At 44.4% G+C, this 18,474-nt stretch overlaps 1 protein-coding gene across 1 annotated transcript in view; it reads left to right on the top strand.

The window, feature by feature from the left end:
• The window catches only part of DNER (delta/notch like EGF repeat containing), a 316,552-nt gene that overhangs the window by 119,336 nt on the left and 178,742 nt on the right, over positions 1 to 18,474 (top strand). The window contains exon 2 of the mRNA XM_042950397.1: positions 16,222 to 16,521. Coding sequence (XP_042806331.1) covers positions 16,222 to 16,521 — 300 coding nt within the window. The remainder of the gene's footprint in view (positions 1 to 16,221; positions 16,522 to 18,474) is intronic.

Genomic DNA, 18,474 nt, shown 5'->3' with positions numbered 1-18,474 from the left:
TTAACTTGTTTTATTTTTTTAAATTTCTATCCAAATTAGTTAGCACATATGTTTTTGTTTTTTGTTTGTTCATTAAAGTTTATTTATTTTGAGAGAGAGTGTGAGCAGGATGAGGAACAGAGAGAGAATCCCAAGTGGGTTCCGTGCTGTCAGCATGGAGCCTGATGTAGGGCTTGAAGTCACGAACCATGAGATTATGACCTGAGCCGAAATCAAGAGTTGGACACTTAATTGGTTGAGCCACTCAGGTGCCCCTTGCACTCCCCCGCTGCTGTAAAACAAAACAACACAAAACAAAAAAACCCCAAAAAACAAACCAGACAGGGTGGCTCAGAGGCTTTATGTGTGGGCTTGGTTGCAGACATCACAAACTCCCAGCCTTTAGGTCTTATTTCCACGTTTATAACCCTTGTGGTCGATGCACTATCTTCTGCCGATGGCTCTGGTTGTGAGTTCTCCTATCATGTCTGAAACTTAAGGATTCCCCTTCTTTCCTACCTCCTTTTAAAGCTCACCTTTGCATGAAAGCATTTTCTATTTTATCTAATATGTTAATATGGTTTTTAGCTGGAGAAGGGCCCACGCGTCAGTTCAATCCTTATGATAATAGTCCTGAATACTGAAATTTTCCATCGATAAAGCTTTTTACTCCATGGGTGCCTACAGCATTACATATGTAAGAAAAGTCACGATGTCTATAATCTTTATGCACTAAGGTAATTCACATAGTCCAGGTTGGCAAGCATTAGTAAATGGGATCGGTTTTTATCAACATCCTCAAACAGTTCAGAGGACACTCTGTGCTCAAAAGTCAGTTTGCTGAAAAACCCTTAACTCTACATGGTGATGCTTTGCTAACGGTTTTCCAGTGGGTTTTACTTCCCTTCTAATTTCATGCCTTAATTGGAAATGCTACATATCTGTGTTTTTCGGGAGACAGTTGGGGTGAACAGTATTGTAGAGTTCCTCTAAGCTATCGTACCCTGTTGTACTGCTTCTGCGGATATAATAACATAGGCAGCAGCTCTCTGTTGACTTAAGGTGCAGCTTGTCAGGGTGGGGGAAACCCCTCTGTGTCTTCAAAGACAACACACTCAAGTGTAGCTAGAAGGTTCTGTCTTCTGCTTCCCTGTAGAGCTGTCCTGTGTCCTCAGGGCTGCAAAATTAAGGTGAGGTGGGTTTTTCCTGATCCCTCCACTCCCTGCCCTAACTCCCTGGTGGCAGAGACCCCGGTCTCTGCTTGGTTCTGTGCTTCACACCCCATGGCTGGGGCTTTTACGGAATGCCTCTTTCATTCTCCGTGCTGCTTTTCTTTTCCTTTATAATTTTTGCTTTCATTTTTTTCTGCCTTTTTCTGCCTGAAAAATGCCTCCCAGCCTCCTCATGGAAAAAGCCCTGGCTTTTTTAGTAGATGTTGCTGGCCAATTGGAGAGTTCTTTGCAACCACGCCCTGAAATGACTAATCTGAGCACACATGCAGTTTGGGGGTCTTTGGCTTTTGTGGATTTAAAAATAGTCGCAGGGTGCCGGGGTGGCTCAGTCGGTCGAGCGTCCGACTCTTGATTTTGGCTCAGGTCATGATCTCATGGTTAGTGAGTTTGAGCCCCGCGTTGGGCTCTGCACTGACAGCAGGGCGTGGAGCCTACTTGGGATTCTCCCCCTCTCTCTGCCCCCCACCTTGCATGCTCTCTCTCCTCTCTCTCAAGATAAATAAACCATGAAAAAATAAATTAAAAACAATTGCTACTGGATATCTAGGGCCTGCTCTTTTGATGGCTTGAATTGCATTTTTTTCCTTTTTATCTCTCATTTCAGTGAAGCTGCTTATATGAAGCCTGCTGATTCTAGAAGGCTTATCCCCAGGTCAATGAGGGACACCATGAAGACTTGAGATTTATCCGCAGAGCCACTGATTCTTGTCCTCATCTCTGGGAGCAGATGGGTATTAAAATTAGAGCAGCTGTTTCCACTTAAGGTTAGAATAACTGAAAAGAGAGCAAAGGGAATTTTTGTGCCCGCAGAGAGAAAAAACACACATCAAAGTAGTTAAGAGGCCAGCAGGTACGCAAGCATGTGAAGCACTTTGCAGCTTAAAGCAAGAGCCTTTCCCAAATAAGGTGAGCCTGGTTTCCACTCTATCACCTGGTATCGTGGACATCCACAGGGTCTCTGCCAACTTTTCTGAAGGATCCTGGGCTACCAAGCCTAACAGGTATGGAGCGCTGTGCCCATTCAGAAAATGCTCTGACTGAAGGATGCTCTCAAGGAAGGCAATGCCCTTTCTTCCATTCAGGCAATGAGTATTAATTGAGTGCCTGCTATGTGCCTGGTTCCCCAGCTCCTTGCTATCCCACCTAGGTGGCATTTGTCATTTATGCCTGTTTTAAAAGTGGCGGAGTGAGCACATTTTAATATTTGGAGACTACCTTTGGGGTCCCCAACAAGAGTGAAAGGCTCTTTTGAAAATGGGGGACTGACTGGAGTCCCCACCCTGGATTAACTTACTTCCCTTGTTTCCTAAGGCTTCTAGAAAGGAGGTCACATCCAGGAGAAAAATACAGGCTGTTGCATTTCAGTTCCTGCTGACATCCTGGCCCCTGTGGCCTCATGTGGCCGCTGGGCTGGGGGAGAGTCTCTGTGGAATCTGGGAGCCCCTCGTCAGGGCCTAGCACCCGGGAGGAGAGCCCGGAAGGAGCCTTATACTTGCTTTTGGGCAAAGGCAGGTTCAATTCATCACCTTTGCCAGAGGCTCCAGGGTTCTTTCAGAAAGGGGAGCTCTGGGCACAGGAAACTGTCAATATGGGGGTGCACTGGACACCGCCCTTGACAAGACCGTCTTCACAAGGGCCTCCTGCCCCGGACGGTTACTTGCCTCTCCCACTCAGGTTGTCCCACTGGCCACAGAGTGGGCCGGCAGGTGGCAAGGACATGTCCTAGGAAACTCGCCTCACATGTGGCCTGTTCTCCACTTGAGCAGAAGAACTTGTAGTTTTCTCCATATGCCACCTCGTTAACCCCTTAGGACTTTGGCAGTTGCTGCTGTCCCTAGAGGAAGCCCCCTTTCTTGCTCCTTCTTGACTCCTGAGGCTTACTTTACACAGGAAGATTTTCTGAGTTGCTATGGTAAGTTCAGTGCCCCACTGCCTGTTTCTCATAGCATCCTGTATGCACATCCCATGGCTCTGACTTCGCTGTGATAAAGTCATGGTTTGTTCATCTGTGACCCCATTAATCACTAACCTTAGGGCTCGTGCCCACATTGCCAAACCTTTTCCATAATGGCTACCCTGAGCCTATGAGATTGCCTCTTTCATCATGTCATTGCTAGATATAGAAATTACCATTAATTTAAAAATTTAACCTTGGGGTGCCTGGGTGGCACAGTCGGTTAAGCGTCCAACTCTTTGTTTCAGCTCAGGTCACGATCTCATGGTTCATGGGTTTGTGCCCCACGCCAGGCTCCATGCCGACAGTGCGAAGCCTGCTTGGGATTCTCTCCCTCTCTCTCTCTCTCTGTCCCTCCCCTGCTCGCCCTCTATCTCTTTCTCTCAAAATAAACAAACATTTAAAAAATAAAAACTTAACCTTTATTTGAAGAAATAAAATTCTAAATTTCATAATAGAATTCCTGTGATTGCTATGCTAAAATGTTAGGATCTGACTGTGCTGGGCACTGTTTTTAGGGTGTGTTAGATGCAGGCACAACTGACTGAACGGGAGAAGACATCGTGAATAAAGGTTAAGTAGACTGCGAAAGATGGGGCTTACCTTTAACTGCCTGGTGGGTCAAAATAAGCCAGATAGGGATATACGGTAGGTCTTAATTTTTTTTTTAATTGTCAAGTATAACACACATACAGAAAGGTGCGGAAATCAAACACGTACGGCTGAAAGCATTATAAACTTATCAGCTCTGTAACTACTGACCAGGTCAGGACTCAGAATGGTGCCCTCCAGCCTCTTTCTGACCCTCACCTGTCCCTTCTCCCCGGAGGTAACCACTGTCCTGACTTTTGCATCGTTCGGTTTCGCTGTTTGTCATCTTTACACAAATGGAAACAATGTTGTGTTGGGCCACTTATTCACGTTGTCGTGTAAGACTAGAGTTGTTTCTTTTTCATTGCTGGATAGTATTCTTTGGTCTGGGTATACCACAATTTATTTATACATTCTACTCGGTGAATATTTGAGTGGTTCCACTTTTTGGCAATTGTGAATGGGCATATGAGCATTTTGTGTATGTCTCTTGGTGCACATTTACTTGTTTTTCTATTAGGCATATACCTGGGTGTGAATTTCTGGGTCAGAAGGTAAATATTCCCTCAACCTCAGGAGATAACACCCAGTAGTTTCCAAAGCAGTTGTACTAACATACACTCCATCGCTGATTTATTCTTCCTATTGTATTCTGTTCTCATCAACACTTGACTTGTCAGGCTTTTGATTTTTGTCCTTCTTGTAAATGTGTAGTGATCTCTTACTGTGATTTTAATTTGCATCTCTCTCATTACTAATAGTGTTGAGGAACTCTTCTTATATTTTTTGGCCATTTGGACATCATTTTCTGTGATGTGCGTGTTCAGGTCTCTTGCCCATTTTTCTATGGAATCTCCACCACACCGCCTTCATTAATGTAAAGAATTCTTTATTCTGGAGATGAGCCCTTTGTGGTTTACATGTATTGCAAATACCTTCATTCAATCTGTGGCTTGCAATTTTGCTCTTTTATTGGTGTGTTTTGATAAAAAGAAATTTGTTATCCTGGTGTAGTCCAATTCATTAATAATTTTTCCTTTATACTGAGTGCTCTTTGCGTCCTGTTTATTAAATATTTATTCATTCTAAAGTCATGAAGATATTCTCTGCTGTTAGCATTTTGAAGCTTTAATTTTTTGCTTTTCATTTTAGGTATGTAATGCACTTACAATTTAATTTTGTGGTGGATGATGTGAGGGAGGAGACAAGCTTAATGTTTTTACCCATATGGATATCAATTTATTGAAAGGACTATATTTATTGCTCTGCCCTGTTCCATAAATTAAGTGTTCATATGTGATCTTTCTAAGTCCTAACTCTCTATTCCAGTGTTCCAGTGACCATAGAAATTCCTGATTTGGGGGCACCTGGGTGGCTTAGTAGGTTGAGCATCTGACTTTGGCTCAGGTTATGATCTCACGGTTCGTGAGTTTGAGCCCTGCAGTGGTCTCCCTGCTGTCAGCACAGAACCTGCTTTAGATTCTCTGTCCCCCACCCCCCGCCCCTTCCCCGCTCACACCTGCTCTCGCTCAAAAATAAGTAAACATAAAAAAGAAAAGAAATTCCTGATATAGAGCAAGCTCTCCCTTACCGTACTTATTCAAGAATGTTTGGACTATTTGAGGCCATTTTGTACAAGAACAGAAAAAAAACTGTTATGATTTTTGTTGCAATTTCATTGAATCTGTAGATCACTCTGGGGAAAATCTGAATCTTTGTAATACTGAGTTTTTAATCTATGACTATAATAGCCCCCCATTTACAAATTTTTGTCTCAATACTATTTTACTATTTTATAGTTCTCTTTGTTGAGGCCATACACGTCTTTCATTTGATTTATTCCTAGGTTTTTGGGGATTTTGGGGGGTATATTGTAAACAGAACCCTTAAAAATTAGTTTTTGTTCATTTCTGATAGAGATGCAGTTAAAAAAGTTTTTGACCCTGTATCCAGTGAACTTGCTGAAGTTCCGTATTTTAATAGTTTTTCTGCCTGCATAATCCTACAGTCTGTGAATTACAACAGTATCTGTTCCTGTTCAATCCTTAGACTTTCTTTTCATTCTCACTTCCCGGTACTGCCTAGGACCTTTAGTGTGATGTTCCTTGGAAGCGGCCACAGCGAACGTCCTTGCCTCTTTCTCAGTTTCAGTGAGAAACTTTTCAACACTTTACCAGTTACATTTGTGGAAGGTTTTCCTGTAAATTAAAGAAGTACCCTTCTATTCCTAGTTGTCTTAAAGTCTTCACTCCAAGTGAACGTTGAGTTTAATAAAATGCTTTCCCTGCATCAGTTGTGATGATCCTGAGACCTTTATAGGAAGTTAAATTCCCAGTCTGCTGCAGGCTTCTTTCCCTGAGTCGGCCCGGAGATAAAAGTTGACATACTTCCTGTGTTCATGGCATTGTTGCTTTGTGAAAAGGGTTCGCCAGGATGTATGAGTATCTCTAAAGGGAGGCGGGACAAGAAATGTGGGCACTGGAATTGTCCTTTAAGTTTCCGACTCAAGGAACTGGCCTGAATGATTAAAAGGAAAAGGGAAGAACAGTCATCTCGTGTGAGGCTGGTGTGCCTGTGCCAGAAACGAGGTTTTGTGTGATCCCTTAGGATTTAGTGGAATATGGGAACCAAGGGACAAAGGGTCTGCCAGGTTTTTGAAGAACGGTTATTTTAAATTGATACATCTGTGACTGAGCAGGGCTTAAGGAGTCATCAGTATGACTGTGGACTAAGTGTGTTAGCCAGACTAAAGCAAAAGCAGTACAATCTCAAGATCGTTTCTAAACAGAGCGTGTTTTAAAGAGACGCTATGAAAAAGTGGGAGAATAATTAGACATGTAGTAGTTTATTTTTAATGGATTCATTTCACAGTCAGAGATTTGAGTTCTGCTTGTAATTTCCTCTTAGCCTACTTACAAAATGTAACTGCACCCACATGTGAAAATCAGGACAGGCTGATTTCAAGAAAGTCAGCTCAGAATTGAGGGCAAAAAAAGGGACTGTTTAGATTAGTATTGGAATCATTTCTCAAGTCGCTCTGGAGTCCCTACTGCAGATGTGAAGAAATACCAAAAGGTGAGAATGTGTGTTTTACTAAGACACATTCTTACTGTGTCTTGGTTCAGTAAAGTGAATGAGCATTTTTATTATTTGGATTTGGGGGGAAAAAAAATCATGGGATGCATTTCCTGGCAGAGTCTACTCCTGGCATAAGCACTGTAGTGGTTCTTTTTTTCCCACATCTTTACTCTAGTGGGTAAGCAGTTGGTGTTGGAATAGAATCGAGATCTTTATTGAACAAAGTGGGAAAAATTCCTTTTTAAGGCAAATATACTGTGAGAGTTGGATTCCAACAGTGTTCATTTGTCTTTCAGCATGAAGATGACATTTGTAACCAGCGCAATTGCTATTTTGGACAGAGAAACCTCACATTAAGAACGGAAAGGCCACTAAGGCTTTCTAGTTCCATCCTTTCCTTTTACAGTCGAGGACCCCAAGTCCCAGGGAACTTTGTTGCCTTGTCCATCCAGGATCACCCACAAGTGGGAGTAAAATCACCAGCTTTCTCTACCGCATCATAATGCAGATGCTCAATAGCATTTTTCCAGAAACCCTAAACTCCAAATTCTGGAATCGTCTTTCTCATGGCCCCCCCTTGCCCAGTGCGCACATGTAGACACTCTTCTGCTATTTCAAGGCCCTTGGTCTGTGTCACTCTTCCCCACCCACCTTCCTCTGGAGCTCTGCCTGTTTCTGTATCTAGCCTGTGCAGTGGGCTGCCCATCACTCGTGTTCGTTTAGTTCAGTGGGTGGGTGGGAGGGGAGGGAGAGAATTCCCACATTCCTTCCCATGAAGGACAGGTGGGCGTGTGACCCTTTCCTGTGGTCTTGCTTGGTGGCGGACTGTCTAGAAATTATGCCTTTCATAACGCGGAGATTCATTCTGCCCGGTGCTTGCACAGAGTTACGATTAGAAGAGTATCTGGTGTCTGCTTTGCCCTGACTTGTATTGCAAGAGGTCCTTCTGTGATTTAAAGTTCGTGCATGCCAACCCAGTAAGAGAGTTGGGTGGGGAGAAGAAGTAGATGCAATCGCTATCAGCTTTATAAAGGCTCTGTTCAAGCTTTTCTTCTTCAAAGTCTTCCTAGACGGGTCCACGTACCCGCTTTTTCCCTTTTGTGAACCCCGAAGTCAGTATCGTCTAGATGAGGGACTGGCCACATAATAAAGACTGTAGAGGTTTCATGGGCCAGATCATCTCCTTGGCACTCTGTCCACTGCTGATGTGGTGCAGAGCGGTCAAACATAAACAGATGGCTGTGGCTGTATTCCAACAAAACTTTATTTCCAAAAACACGCTGAGTTTGGCCTGCAGTTATAGTGTGACAACCCTGCTTCATACCAGCAAATTCTCAATTTTGGGGTTCGGACCAGGTATGGCAGAATCATCGGGGGAATGCCGAGTGATACAGGTTTCTCGGCCTCACCCTTGGGGTTTTTGATAAGCAGCCTGTGGTGAGGGAATCTGTGGTTGGAAAAGTTACTTGGGGCGCCTGGGTGGCTCATTCGGTTCAGCATCCAACTCTAGGTTTTGGCTCAGGTCATGATCTTGCAGTTTGTGAGTTCGAGCCCCTCACTGGGCTCTGCACTGATAGCAGGGAGCCTGTTTGGGATTCTTTCTCCTTCTCTCTCTCTCTCTCTGCCCTCCCCTCCCCCCTCCAAAATAAATAAATAAAAACTTTACAAAATTTAAAGAGTTCTTTACTTGATTCTGCTGCTCACATTACTAAAATGATGGTCCATTCTGCTTGTAAAAATTTGTGTGTGCACTTACACAAATAAGTTCATGAGATTGCATCTTGTGTTTAAAATATTTTAAAAAAGACACGATTTTTGTACACATCTTTCTGTGTATTATTTCTGTGCCCTTTTTATTGCGGTGCGGTCTTTTATTGATCTGTAAGAATCTATATAATAAGGGATTCAGTCCTTTGTAATATGTTGTACAGATTTTCCTCCATCGTGTCATTGCCTTTTGACTTGATTTATAAAGTCAAATGGATTTTTAAAACATTTTGATGGAGTGAAATGCATCAACCTGTTCCTTCAGGGCAGTGGTTCTGAACTGGGTGTGATTTTCTTCCAGGGGGGACATTGGCAACATCTGGAGACATTTTTGGCTGTGACAACTGTCACTGTTGGCAAGAGGGGTTCTGGCTTCCAGTAAGTAGAGATCAGAGATGCTGCTAAAACACCCTGCAAGGTTCAGGGCAGCTCCTGCCAACCAAGAATTATCCAGCCCAAAGAGTCAGTAGTGCTGAGGTTGAGAGACACCTCTTTCAGGCTTCCGGTTTTGTTCCTCGCTGCGTAAGGAACCTTCTGCCTATGATGCCAATAACTACCTCAGAATCTGTATGTAAAAGTTCCTTAACTGATTTTTCTGCTTAGAAAAATTATTAAAGCAATGGCCCAGAGGACTCTTCTTCTTTTTTCTTTTTTTTTTCTTTAAATATTTGTTTATTTTGAGAGAGAGAGAGACAGCGAGAGCACACAAGCAGGGGAGGGGCAGACAGAGAATCCCAAGCAGGCTCTGTGCTGATAGCAGGGCTCAAAGCCACAAACTTCAAAATCTTGACCTGAGCTGAAACCAAGAGTCGGATGCTTAACCGACTGAACCACCTGGGCGCCCCTCTACTTACTTCTTAATACCACCCACACGTGCCCCTGAGTTACTTCTCTTGTGTGCCTACATCTTCCTCCTCGCTCCTTTGTAAGTGCCACGAGTCTACCGTGTCCCCTTAGCGACCTGTGTGGCCCGGGCCACGTCACAAGCTCCATCGGCGCGTACAGGCCCTCCTCCGGGGCCTTGTTGGCTTCGGGCTCCTCAGACGCCCTTCCCATTCCCCGGATGACTCTGCCCGCTGAGCAACGGGTATAAGTGAGAGAGAGGTGGCTTCAGGTGTACTTCTGTGGACGCTCTGAAAACCGCGTCAATGAAAACCGCGCGGCCGTCAGCAGACCCCCAAGTCCCAGAGCGGGAGGAGGCCTTGAGATGCTCTGCCCTCGGCCCTCACTTAACGCCAGAGGGACGTGTGTCCAGAGCAGGCAAGGGACTTGGCCGGAGCCTCTCAGCTGCCTGTGCCGACTGATGCCAGGACTGTTGCTCAGCCGGCCCTTTGTCGTCAGAAAACTCCTTTCTGCTGTCTTTGCTTTGCTGAGAGCCGCCACTGTCACCTCCGAGAAACGAGTTCTGAGACCCACTCATCATCTACTCATTTCAGACCTGCGGTCATCAAGCCCACCTTCCCTGTCAGCATTAGGGACTTGAACTCCTCGAACACACGACTGTTAATAGTGGACTTGCGTCCAGGCAGGGTATTGATTGCACATAGACTGCTCAGGGGAGTCCAAGTTCGTGTGCCTGGACCTTCTGTTGGACTGCAAGCTCTTGGGGCTTTTTCATCTCTCTGACCCCTCTTCCAGGTACCTTGTCTGGAAGGTAAACCCACCTGGTGCTGGATAAATGTGACATCAATCACCGATCAGGTGTACTGAGTAGGAACGAAGCTCATATTCTTGAAACTAGTGGAAAGGGTCACCTGGGCGGGTGGTTCCATGGGCACCTCCTCGGGTTCTGTCACCCAGGTGATGCAGATCCTCCATGTGGAGGCAATCCTGCTAGCCTTGACTTACTCATCTGATGACCCTGAAAATGGGCTGTTGTTATACCTGTTTTAAATTTGACCTTCCAACCTGTTTGTGTGCCGATGCGGGGGTGGAGGGTGGCGTTAGAATTGCCAAAAACGGGACAGCAGACAGTGTGCGGAAGGAAAACAGGTCATGGCTAAAGTGCCACATGGGAGGTCCTGCAGATGACGAGTCCTCGGGTCGGCAGGCGCCTTCGCTCTGGTCTGGCCTCCCATCTCGCCCTGTGCACCCCATGCATCCCCATGAACGCTCCTGCTTGTAGTGTAAATGATCTGTAACAGGTGAAAAGTCTAAAATGAAATATGAAAAGAATAGTTTCAGATTAGTTCTGCGATGTGAAATATTTGGCTTAAATAGATGACTAATGATACAACAACAAACAGCACTTAATGAGCTTGCTGGTGAATTGTAGGCGGAAAACCATTAATCCGTGGGCTTTCTCTTTATTCTTTCTTATAGCCGGTATTACAAAGACTTAATCATTTACCCCCCGTCATTAGAGGCTGGGAATTATAGCCAAGAAAACATTGCCTGTTAAGTTTTGAGTATCCCCAAAGTCAAGTCTATTCATTATGATATTTTGGCCTCATTATACATTTCAGCAGTTTGGCTGTTTCCTGCTTAAGGTTCAAACTTAATGGGATTCCAGGGCATAGTGACCTCTACAACAGGTTCATAATTGCATTTTATCTTATATTTGCTGTTACGCAATTGAAACAGATTGGCTTTTTTTTTTTTTTGAAACGAAGCCATCCTGAAGTGTTAGAGTGAAGTGTTAGAGAATACAATGGCAGGTAGTTGTCATTGTTAGCAAAGCAATTAATACACAACCCAAGAAAGTAGTAGTAATATGAAATGATTATTTTTAAAGATTTTTTAAAATTTTATTTTGAGTGAGAGAGAAAGGGAGGAAAGGAGAGAGTATGAGTAGGGGAGGGACAGAGAAGGAGGGAGAGAGAATTTCAAGCAGGATCCATGTTGACACAGTGAAGAGCCCAACGCGGGGCTCGAACCCAGGAACGTTGAGATCATGACCTGAGCCGAAATCAAGAGTCGGACGCTCAACCGACTGAGCCACCAGGTGCCCCTGAAATGGTGACTTGAAACAAGGGACCAATGACCTTGTAGTGCATTCAGCTCTGTTTGGTATCCCAGTGTGCGTGTGTGTGTATGTGTGTGTGTGCGCATGCCTGTGCTCCCATCACATCAGTCACTGTTTTGAATCCCTGTAGAAATCTGTACAACTGACAGCTTCATTTTGAGCTTTTGTTGTCTTTACTAGGAGCATGTCTCCCGGCAGCTGTGAGTCAGGCTTCACTTCATCCCCATGCTGCTCCTGCATTCTGCTCATCTGTGAACACAGCATTTCTTAAACGACATCTTTAATTCTCTTCACATTTTCCTTCTAGCTCTTTATTCCCGAGCTGGTGGAGCTGACTCCAGGGCACGGCGGGTTGGACACTGCTGTGGGTCCTGCCCTTTGCACCCAGATCTCTCCACCAGCACCCAGGGTGATGGGCTTCAGCAGTGGCTCACCTGGTGGACAGTCCCTGAGCACCAGAGGAAGGCGACTCGGTGTTGAGGGCCATCTGTGACCTCCACAGAGACTTGACTCTTTCTGCTCCCCTTCATCAAGGCAAAGGCGGGACATTATGCTGGCTCCGCCTTACCTCTCAGGTCATCAGAGACTTTCCCCCTTTTTAAAGCTGATTTAAAGTTATTTCATTGCTGGGGCACCTGGGTGGCTCAGTTGGTTAAGCATCTCTGACTCTTGATCTCCGTTTAGGTCACGATCTCAGTTTGTGAGTTCGAGCCCTGCATCGGGGCTGTGCGCTGACAACGCGGAGCCTGCTTGGGACTCTCTGTCTCCCTCTCTCTCTGACCCTCCCCTGCTTGTGCGTGTGCGCGCTCGCTCTCTCTCAGAATAAATAATGAACATTAAAAATTTTTTTATTATTTAATTGCGATGATGCATTGTAGGGCAGATACACAAGGCATTCCTTGACTTTCATTCTGAAGAGCTGGGATGGGACCTTGGGAGAATCCTAATTCCATTTCACGTGGCAATACACCTCACAGGCTCTGGTGCTACCTGCATCTAGTATCATTCATTCATTCATTCATTCAGTTGTTCAGTCATAGTGTATTCGGCAGCTCCTGTGTGCCAGTTGCTGTTCTTGGGGCTGGGGGTGGGGGTGACCACTCAAGTAAACAAAACAGGGAAAAGAAACCTGATCTCACAGGGGTTTACAGTCTAGTGGGGCCAGATACAAAATCAATATAGAATAAATTGGTAATTTTTTCCCACAGTGTATTAGAACATTAGCTGTTTTAGTTGAATTGTGTGTTCAGGGACGTCCTCATCAGAAGATGACATTTGAGCAAAGACTCAAAGGAGGCTTTGGGAAGAGACACGAGAAATGGGTGTTGTGGGCAGAGGAACAGCCAGTGCTAAGACCTTGAGGTCGGAGAGTGCTTGGACAGTGACGTCAGTGTGTTTAGGGCCAAGTGAGGCAGGGCAAGAGTGGGAGGTGAGGTCCGGAGCTGGGAGGAGGGCACATCACCTATGGCTTAGTTAAGACTTTGTAAAGACTTTGGCTTTTATTCTGAGTAAGAGTTGGTCAGTTGCTCAATATCGCTAAGCCTCAATGGTAGTAAATGTACTTACCTTGGAAGGTTGTTGTGAGGAGGAAGTAAATTAAGAAATGTAAAATGCTAAGTGTAGTGGCAGGCACCCAGGGAGTACCCAGTGATTTGCAGGTCGAACTGGTTTTGCTGTTGTTGTTCTTAGTGTGCGTAATAGGTTACTAGCTATAAACTCCTTAGGGGCAGTCACTGTGTCTGTTTGTTTTCTCTTTTAGCATTTTATTCCCAGACCTGGTACAATTCATGTCAAATAGTAAGACCTCAGTCAGTATTCATTGAGTGTGGGGCGCGTGGGTGGCTCAGTCGGTTGAGCGTCTGTTCAGCTCAGGTCATGATCTTGGCGGTTCGTGAGTTTGAGCCCTGCGTTGGGTTCTGTGCTGACAGGTCAGAGCCTGGAGCCTGCTTCGGATTCTGTGTCTTTTTCTCTCTCTCTCTGCCTCTCAAAAATAAATAAACTTTAAAAAAGTTTTAGAAAATATTCATTGAGTGATACCATTATACCTTTATTCTAAAGAAGCATCCTGAAATGATGGTCTAATTGGCTTATATTTAACCCTTAACTTATTTTCTGTTGCTTACAGAAAGAGAACCCTTACCTTTTGCCTTCTCCACAGGGATTGTTTTTTTTGGTGTCATCATAACCATCAAAGTTGCAGTGCTGTGGTGTGGACAGAACTCAGAAGATGCGATGTCGTTCTGGAATAGTTCTTTTGTAGTGGCTGTGATGGGTCACTCAACTCCTCTCTCCTTGTGTTTCTGAACAGTGATACGGGTTCAGAAAATTCCCTCCTTATTTCAGGGTTGTTGTGAGCACAAATGAGATACTAGATGGCAGTGTTCTTTGAAAACTCTAAATGGCCACCTTACAGGGAGCAGTAGGTATGATGCATGGCGGCCTCTGATGTCCAGGCGATGGCTGTGCTTTGAATTCTTTCTGGGGAGGACTTGCTGACGTGTGCCGTACCTCGGTGGTACCTCTGTGGGGTCTGGCTGTTGCCCGCAGTGGAGCAAAAGCCAGGGGGTGTCTCTGGTCACCAGACAGGTGGTCTTTGCCTTAGGAATGTTTTTTTTTTTTTTTTTCTAAGCTTCACAGTGGAGGTTTAGGCTGCCAGAATTAATTCTTCTAACCATCTCTTCAATTTGTTTAAATGATTTAAATGTAGTTCTCTGCTTTCAGGCTTCTGCTAAAAGTCTTAATTTGTGACTAGGTCAACCTCAGATGTTATTATCAAAAGTCGATTTCAGAAACATGGCTTATATGTCCCCTTTATCAGAGCTAGTTAAATTCTCCTTCCTGTCAGATGATTCTTGAGGGGACACCCATTCCAGGAAGCATTCCTAAAAATAAATCAGAAACAAGGTAACAATATTGTGACCAAAAGGGCGGTTTACATATGTCTCTCATCATGCCTTGCTTTCCAGATACTAATTGAGCTCTTTATTTTTTGAACACTTAAAAAAAGAAGCCTCACCGTGTTTTCTGTGTTCCTTGACATGCTAGGAATAGTGCCATGAACATGGTAGATGAAGTCCCTACACTCTCAGAGCTCACCTGTTTGGGAGAGGGAAAAAAAGGGTTATTTCAGATTTTGTAGTGAGGGAAGCCTTCTCTGAGGAGGTGACGTTTGAGTACAGAACTTTGTGAAATGAAGCAGTGAGCCATGGAAAGCTTGGGAGAAAAGCATTCCGGCAGAGGGCCCAGCAGGTGCAAAGGCCCTCATGTGGAAATGATCTTGGCATAGTCCAGGGACATAAAGAAGGTGAGGAAGGGAGAGTGTAAGGGAGGAGGGAAGAGAGGACATCTCTGACGTGGGAGGAAACTGGGTTTTACTTTCAGTTGATAAGGATTGTAAATATTTAAAATTATTTACAGCTTAAATATTTTCTTCTGATACCAACCCATCTCCTTTTAACTGAGATTCTATGAAGGAATCGCCCAGTGACAGGCAGAGAACGTGGTGGCATTTTTGGAGTTTCATTTTCATTCAATCCAAAATCCCTCCATATTCCTAAAGGAGTTTGTTGGAAATTGTCTGACAAGCGCAATTACCAGGGTGAGTAGCTGTTTTACCATGCAGAATTCTGTCCGCGTGTGTTTATGTGTGAGTTCATTTCCACAAGAGAAATTGAGGGCCTCGTTTCTCTGTAGTCTGATCTTTACCGAGTTCTATTTTATGATCAGCCCTCAGAAGCCAGAGGGACATCAGATAGAGGTCTAATTTTCTGTTCACAGGAGCAAATGATAATTGAAAAAGTGGGGAGAACATGTCTGAAGCCTTGAGCTGTCTCAGGAGAAGGGGCTGATCATTTTGCATTGTTTTGTACTGCATCTCCAAGCAGAAACGCATGGTGATTTACAGGTCAGCAAAGGGCACCAAGATAAACACTTTCCTTAGGAGCATTGTCACACTTTAAAGTCACGCAAATGAAATTGTATCTTCCGTATCTTGCAAGGTCACATGTCTCTGTGATCACCCTCCAAAATAATGAGGTAGAAACTTTCATAAAGTTCTGCTTACTGCTCTCTTCGGGCGGGCTTACCATTGTCGTGTAAGCCGATCATTGTGGAAGCTTTTAATTAAATAACATCGCTTTAAAAGGGGTTTTCCTCCAGTAGAAATTGGGAGACATAGGTAAGCACATCTTTAGGGGAGATAAGTTAGTTGGGCGGTCATTTCTCGTGAGGAAACCTTGCAGTGGTCCATCCAGGACGTGGAAAAGGAGGTTCCAGTTTCGATCTCTAGTATTTGTTGTCGTGGCTGCTAAAAATATTAGAGTTGATATCTTCCTAATGAGCCTCAGTTTTAAATGCTTTTGCCTTAGAAAATTCCTGTAAGTAAAGTGTTGCTGAAATCAACATTATTTCGGAGCTTGGGTTTGGGGAAGCTCTTCACTAGGTGTGTTCTTGCTGGTCACCTGCTACCTGTGGAGGGGTTAATGTCGGGGTGACCTTGGGAGGCTCCCCCACGACAGCACAAGCAGTTAGGAACTCTTATTCCGCAGGAACAGCGTTTCCTAGAGCCACGGCTCTGAGACACGGAGCTCATTTCCCAGCGATGGCACCACTTGTCTTACGAGGGAATAATTGACCCATTTATGCTCTTGTTTCAGCTTGTTGCGGATTCCTGTGCCAGCAGCCCTTGTCACCATGGCAACTGCAGCAGCAGCAGCAGCGATGGCTACCTCTGCATTTGCAATGAAGGCTATGAAGGTCCCAACTGTGAACAGGCGCTTCCCAGCCTCCCCTCCTCTGGCTGGACCGAGTCCATGGCCCCCAGGCAGCTTCAGCCTGTCCCCGCCACCCAGGAGCCTGACATCATCCTGCCCCGCTCTCAGGCGACCGTGACTCTGCCCACCTGGCAGCCGAAAACAGGGCAGAAAGTTGTAGAAATGAAATGGGATCAAGTGGAGGTGAGAACGTTTGATTGCATGTTTTTATGTAAGAAACCAGTGAGGTTAAGATAATGCCAGCGGTTGCAATATTGGCTGCAACAACGGAAGACCTTTAAGTTACCCTCTTGACAAAACAGGGAGTCTGAGGTTATTCCCGCCTTCACTTGTGTGTAGATCCCTTTTGGTTACGCAAAGGGGATTTTTCAATTATGACTGTTTTGTGGGCATCAAGAGTGTAAGCAATAAAAGGAAAAGGATGAAATTATTTTCTGGAACGATATCCGTGTATATTTCTGTGAGATCGTTTTGGATTCGGCACAGAGAGCCCAAGGAAGGGCCATGTAAATGAACGTATCACGGACCCTCCACCGTTGACCTAATTTTCCTCAATATTATGCTTAACTCCTTGTTTATTTATTATGATTCTATTTCTGGTGCCTTGCAGCCAATATCATTTTAAAAACAGCTGCTATCAGTGATTTCTAAAATATGTCGAGACTGCATTTGAGAATGAAATTTCCAAATTTTATTTATTTTGGCAATAACAAATTCCATTCATTGACTCTCGTCCAGTCTGGGTTTGGCTTGTGTTTCAAGCTCATCAGAAGTCTCATTTTGAGGAATTTTCAGCAGATCCTTGAAAGTTGACGTATAACCTAAATTTGCTAGCTAGGAGAGTGGAGGAGCAAATCCAAATCATGACTTTGAGGTGATATCCATAGGGTATAATTCCGTTCCATATCTTGCATTTTATAGGACATCCCGTGATTGTATATTATTGCAGGTTTTATAGCTCAAACGACAAAACACATAGATCTTTGTGTAGCAGTTTTAGAGTCAAAGAATGTGTGTAGAAGTTTCTCTTATCATTGTCAAAGAGACAAGGTAGCATCTCTTCTTTCATTTTCTTGGGTAATTGTAACCAGTGACCCATTTTTTTTTTTCATTGCCACACAATTTATCAAGGCCCTCTTCAGACCTCAGGGCAGTGCTTGTAGCCTACCCAACAAAACTCTGGACGTGTTCTGATTTCAGACTTTTAACAAATGCTTTGAAGTTATGGTTTTAATTCCTCTTTGCTGAATGACTCACTTCTTGAATGTGAACTAGATTTGATTCTACATTTGTCAAGGAAGTGTCCTTTAAAGAAAATTTCTCCCCAACCACCCATTTCAATCTATTTATTTAAAGACCTCCTGTCCTGTAGTTGGTAAACGTAAAAAGAAACGCCTCGTCTTCTTGTCATGCTGTAATTTCTTAGGCTGTTTCAAGAAGCGGGTTAAAAGTTGCCAGAGGAAGGTGTGAATATGTTTGGGTTTCTCCTGTCGTGAAATAGTGATGCTTCAGAAATGTGACGCTATTTGAAGTCTTAAGGGACTAAAATTGTTGTAACAGTTGTCTGTTGACACAAATTTAACAAATTTCCATCTTTGAATATCCATGGTGGGCTTACTTTCTGGCATTTGACTGTCAGGCCTTCTGGGGCATATATTCTCAGCATTGGGTGTGGGTGAAGGTGCTGAGAATTTCTGTATTGTTCTCAGTTAATTCAGTGACGATGGACACATATAATACCACCCCCTTTAATGTTTCTTTATTTTTTTTGAGAGAGAGTGAGCACAAGCGGGGGAGGGTCAGAGAGAGAGAGAGAGAGAGAGAGAGAGAGAGAGAGAGAATCCCAAGCAGGCTCCACGCTGTCAGCACGGAGCCCCACACAGGGCTAGATCCCATGAACTGTGGAGATTATGACCTGAGCCGAAATTAAGGGTCAGACACGTAACTGACTGAGCCACCCAGATGCCCCTAATACCCCTTTGTTTTGACTCTACTGGGTGAAGACAGTGCTCATGGCATGAGGAGTAAATGAATAAGTTGGTCAGAACCACCCCATTGGACGCAGCTCAAGCGTTCACAGTGTATTTTCTGACGAACACCATTATTCCCCCCCTTGAACTCCCTTTACGTACATAT

Source organism: Panthera leo, chromosome C1 (assembly GCF_018350215.1).
Source record: "Panthera leo isolate Ple1 chromosome C1, P.leo_Ple1_pat1.1, whole genome shotgun sequence".
Classification (NCBI taxonomy): domain Eukaryota; kingdom Metazoa; phylum Chordata; class Mammalia; order Carnivora; family Felidae; genus Panthera; species Panthera leo.
This window is presented reverse-complemented; position numbering and strand designations above follow the sequence as displayed.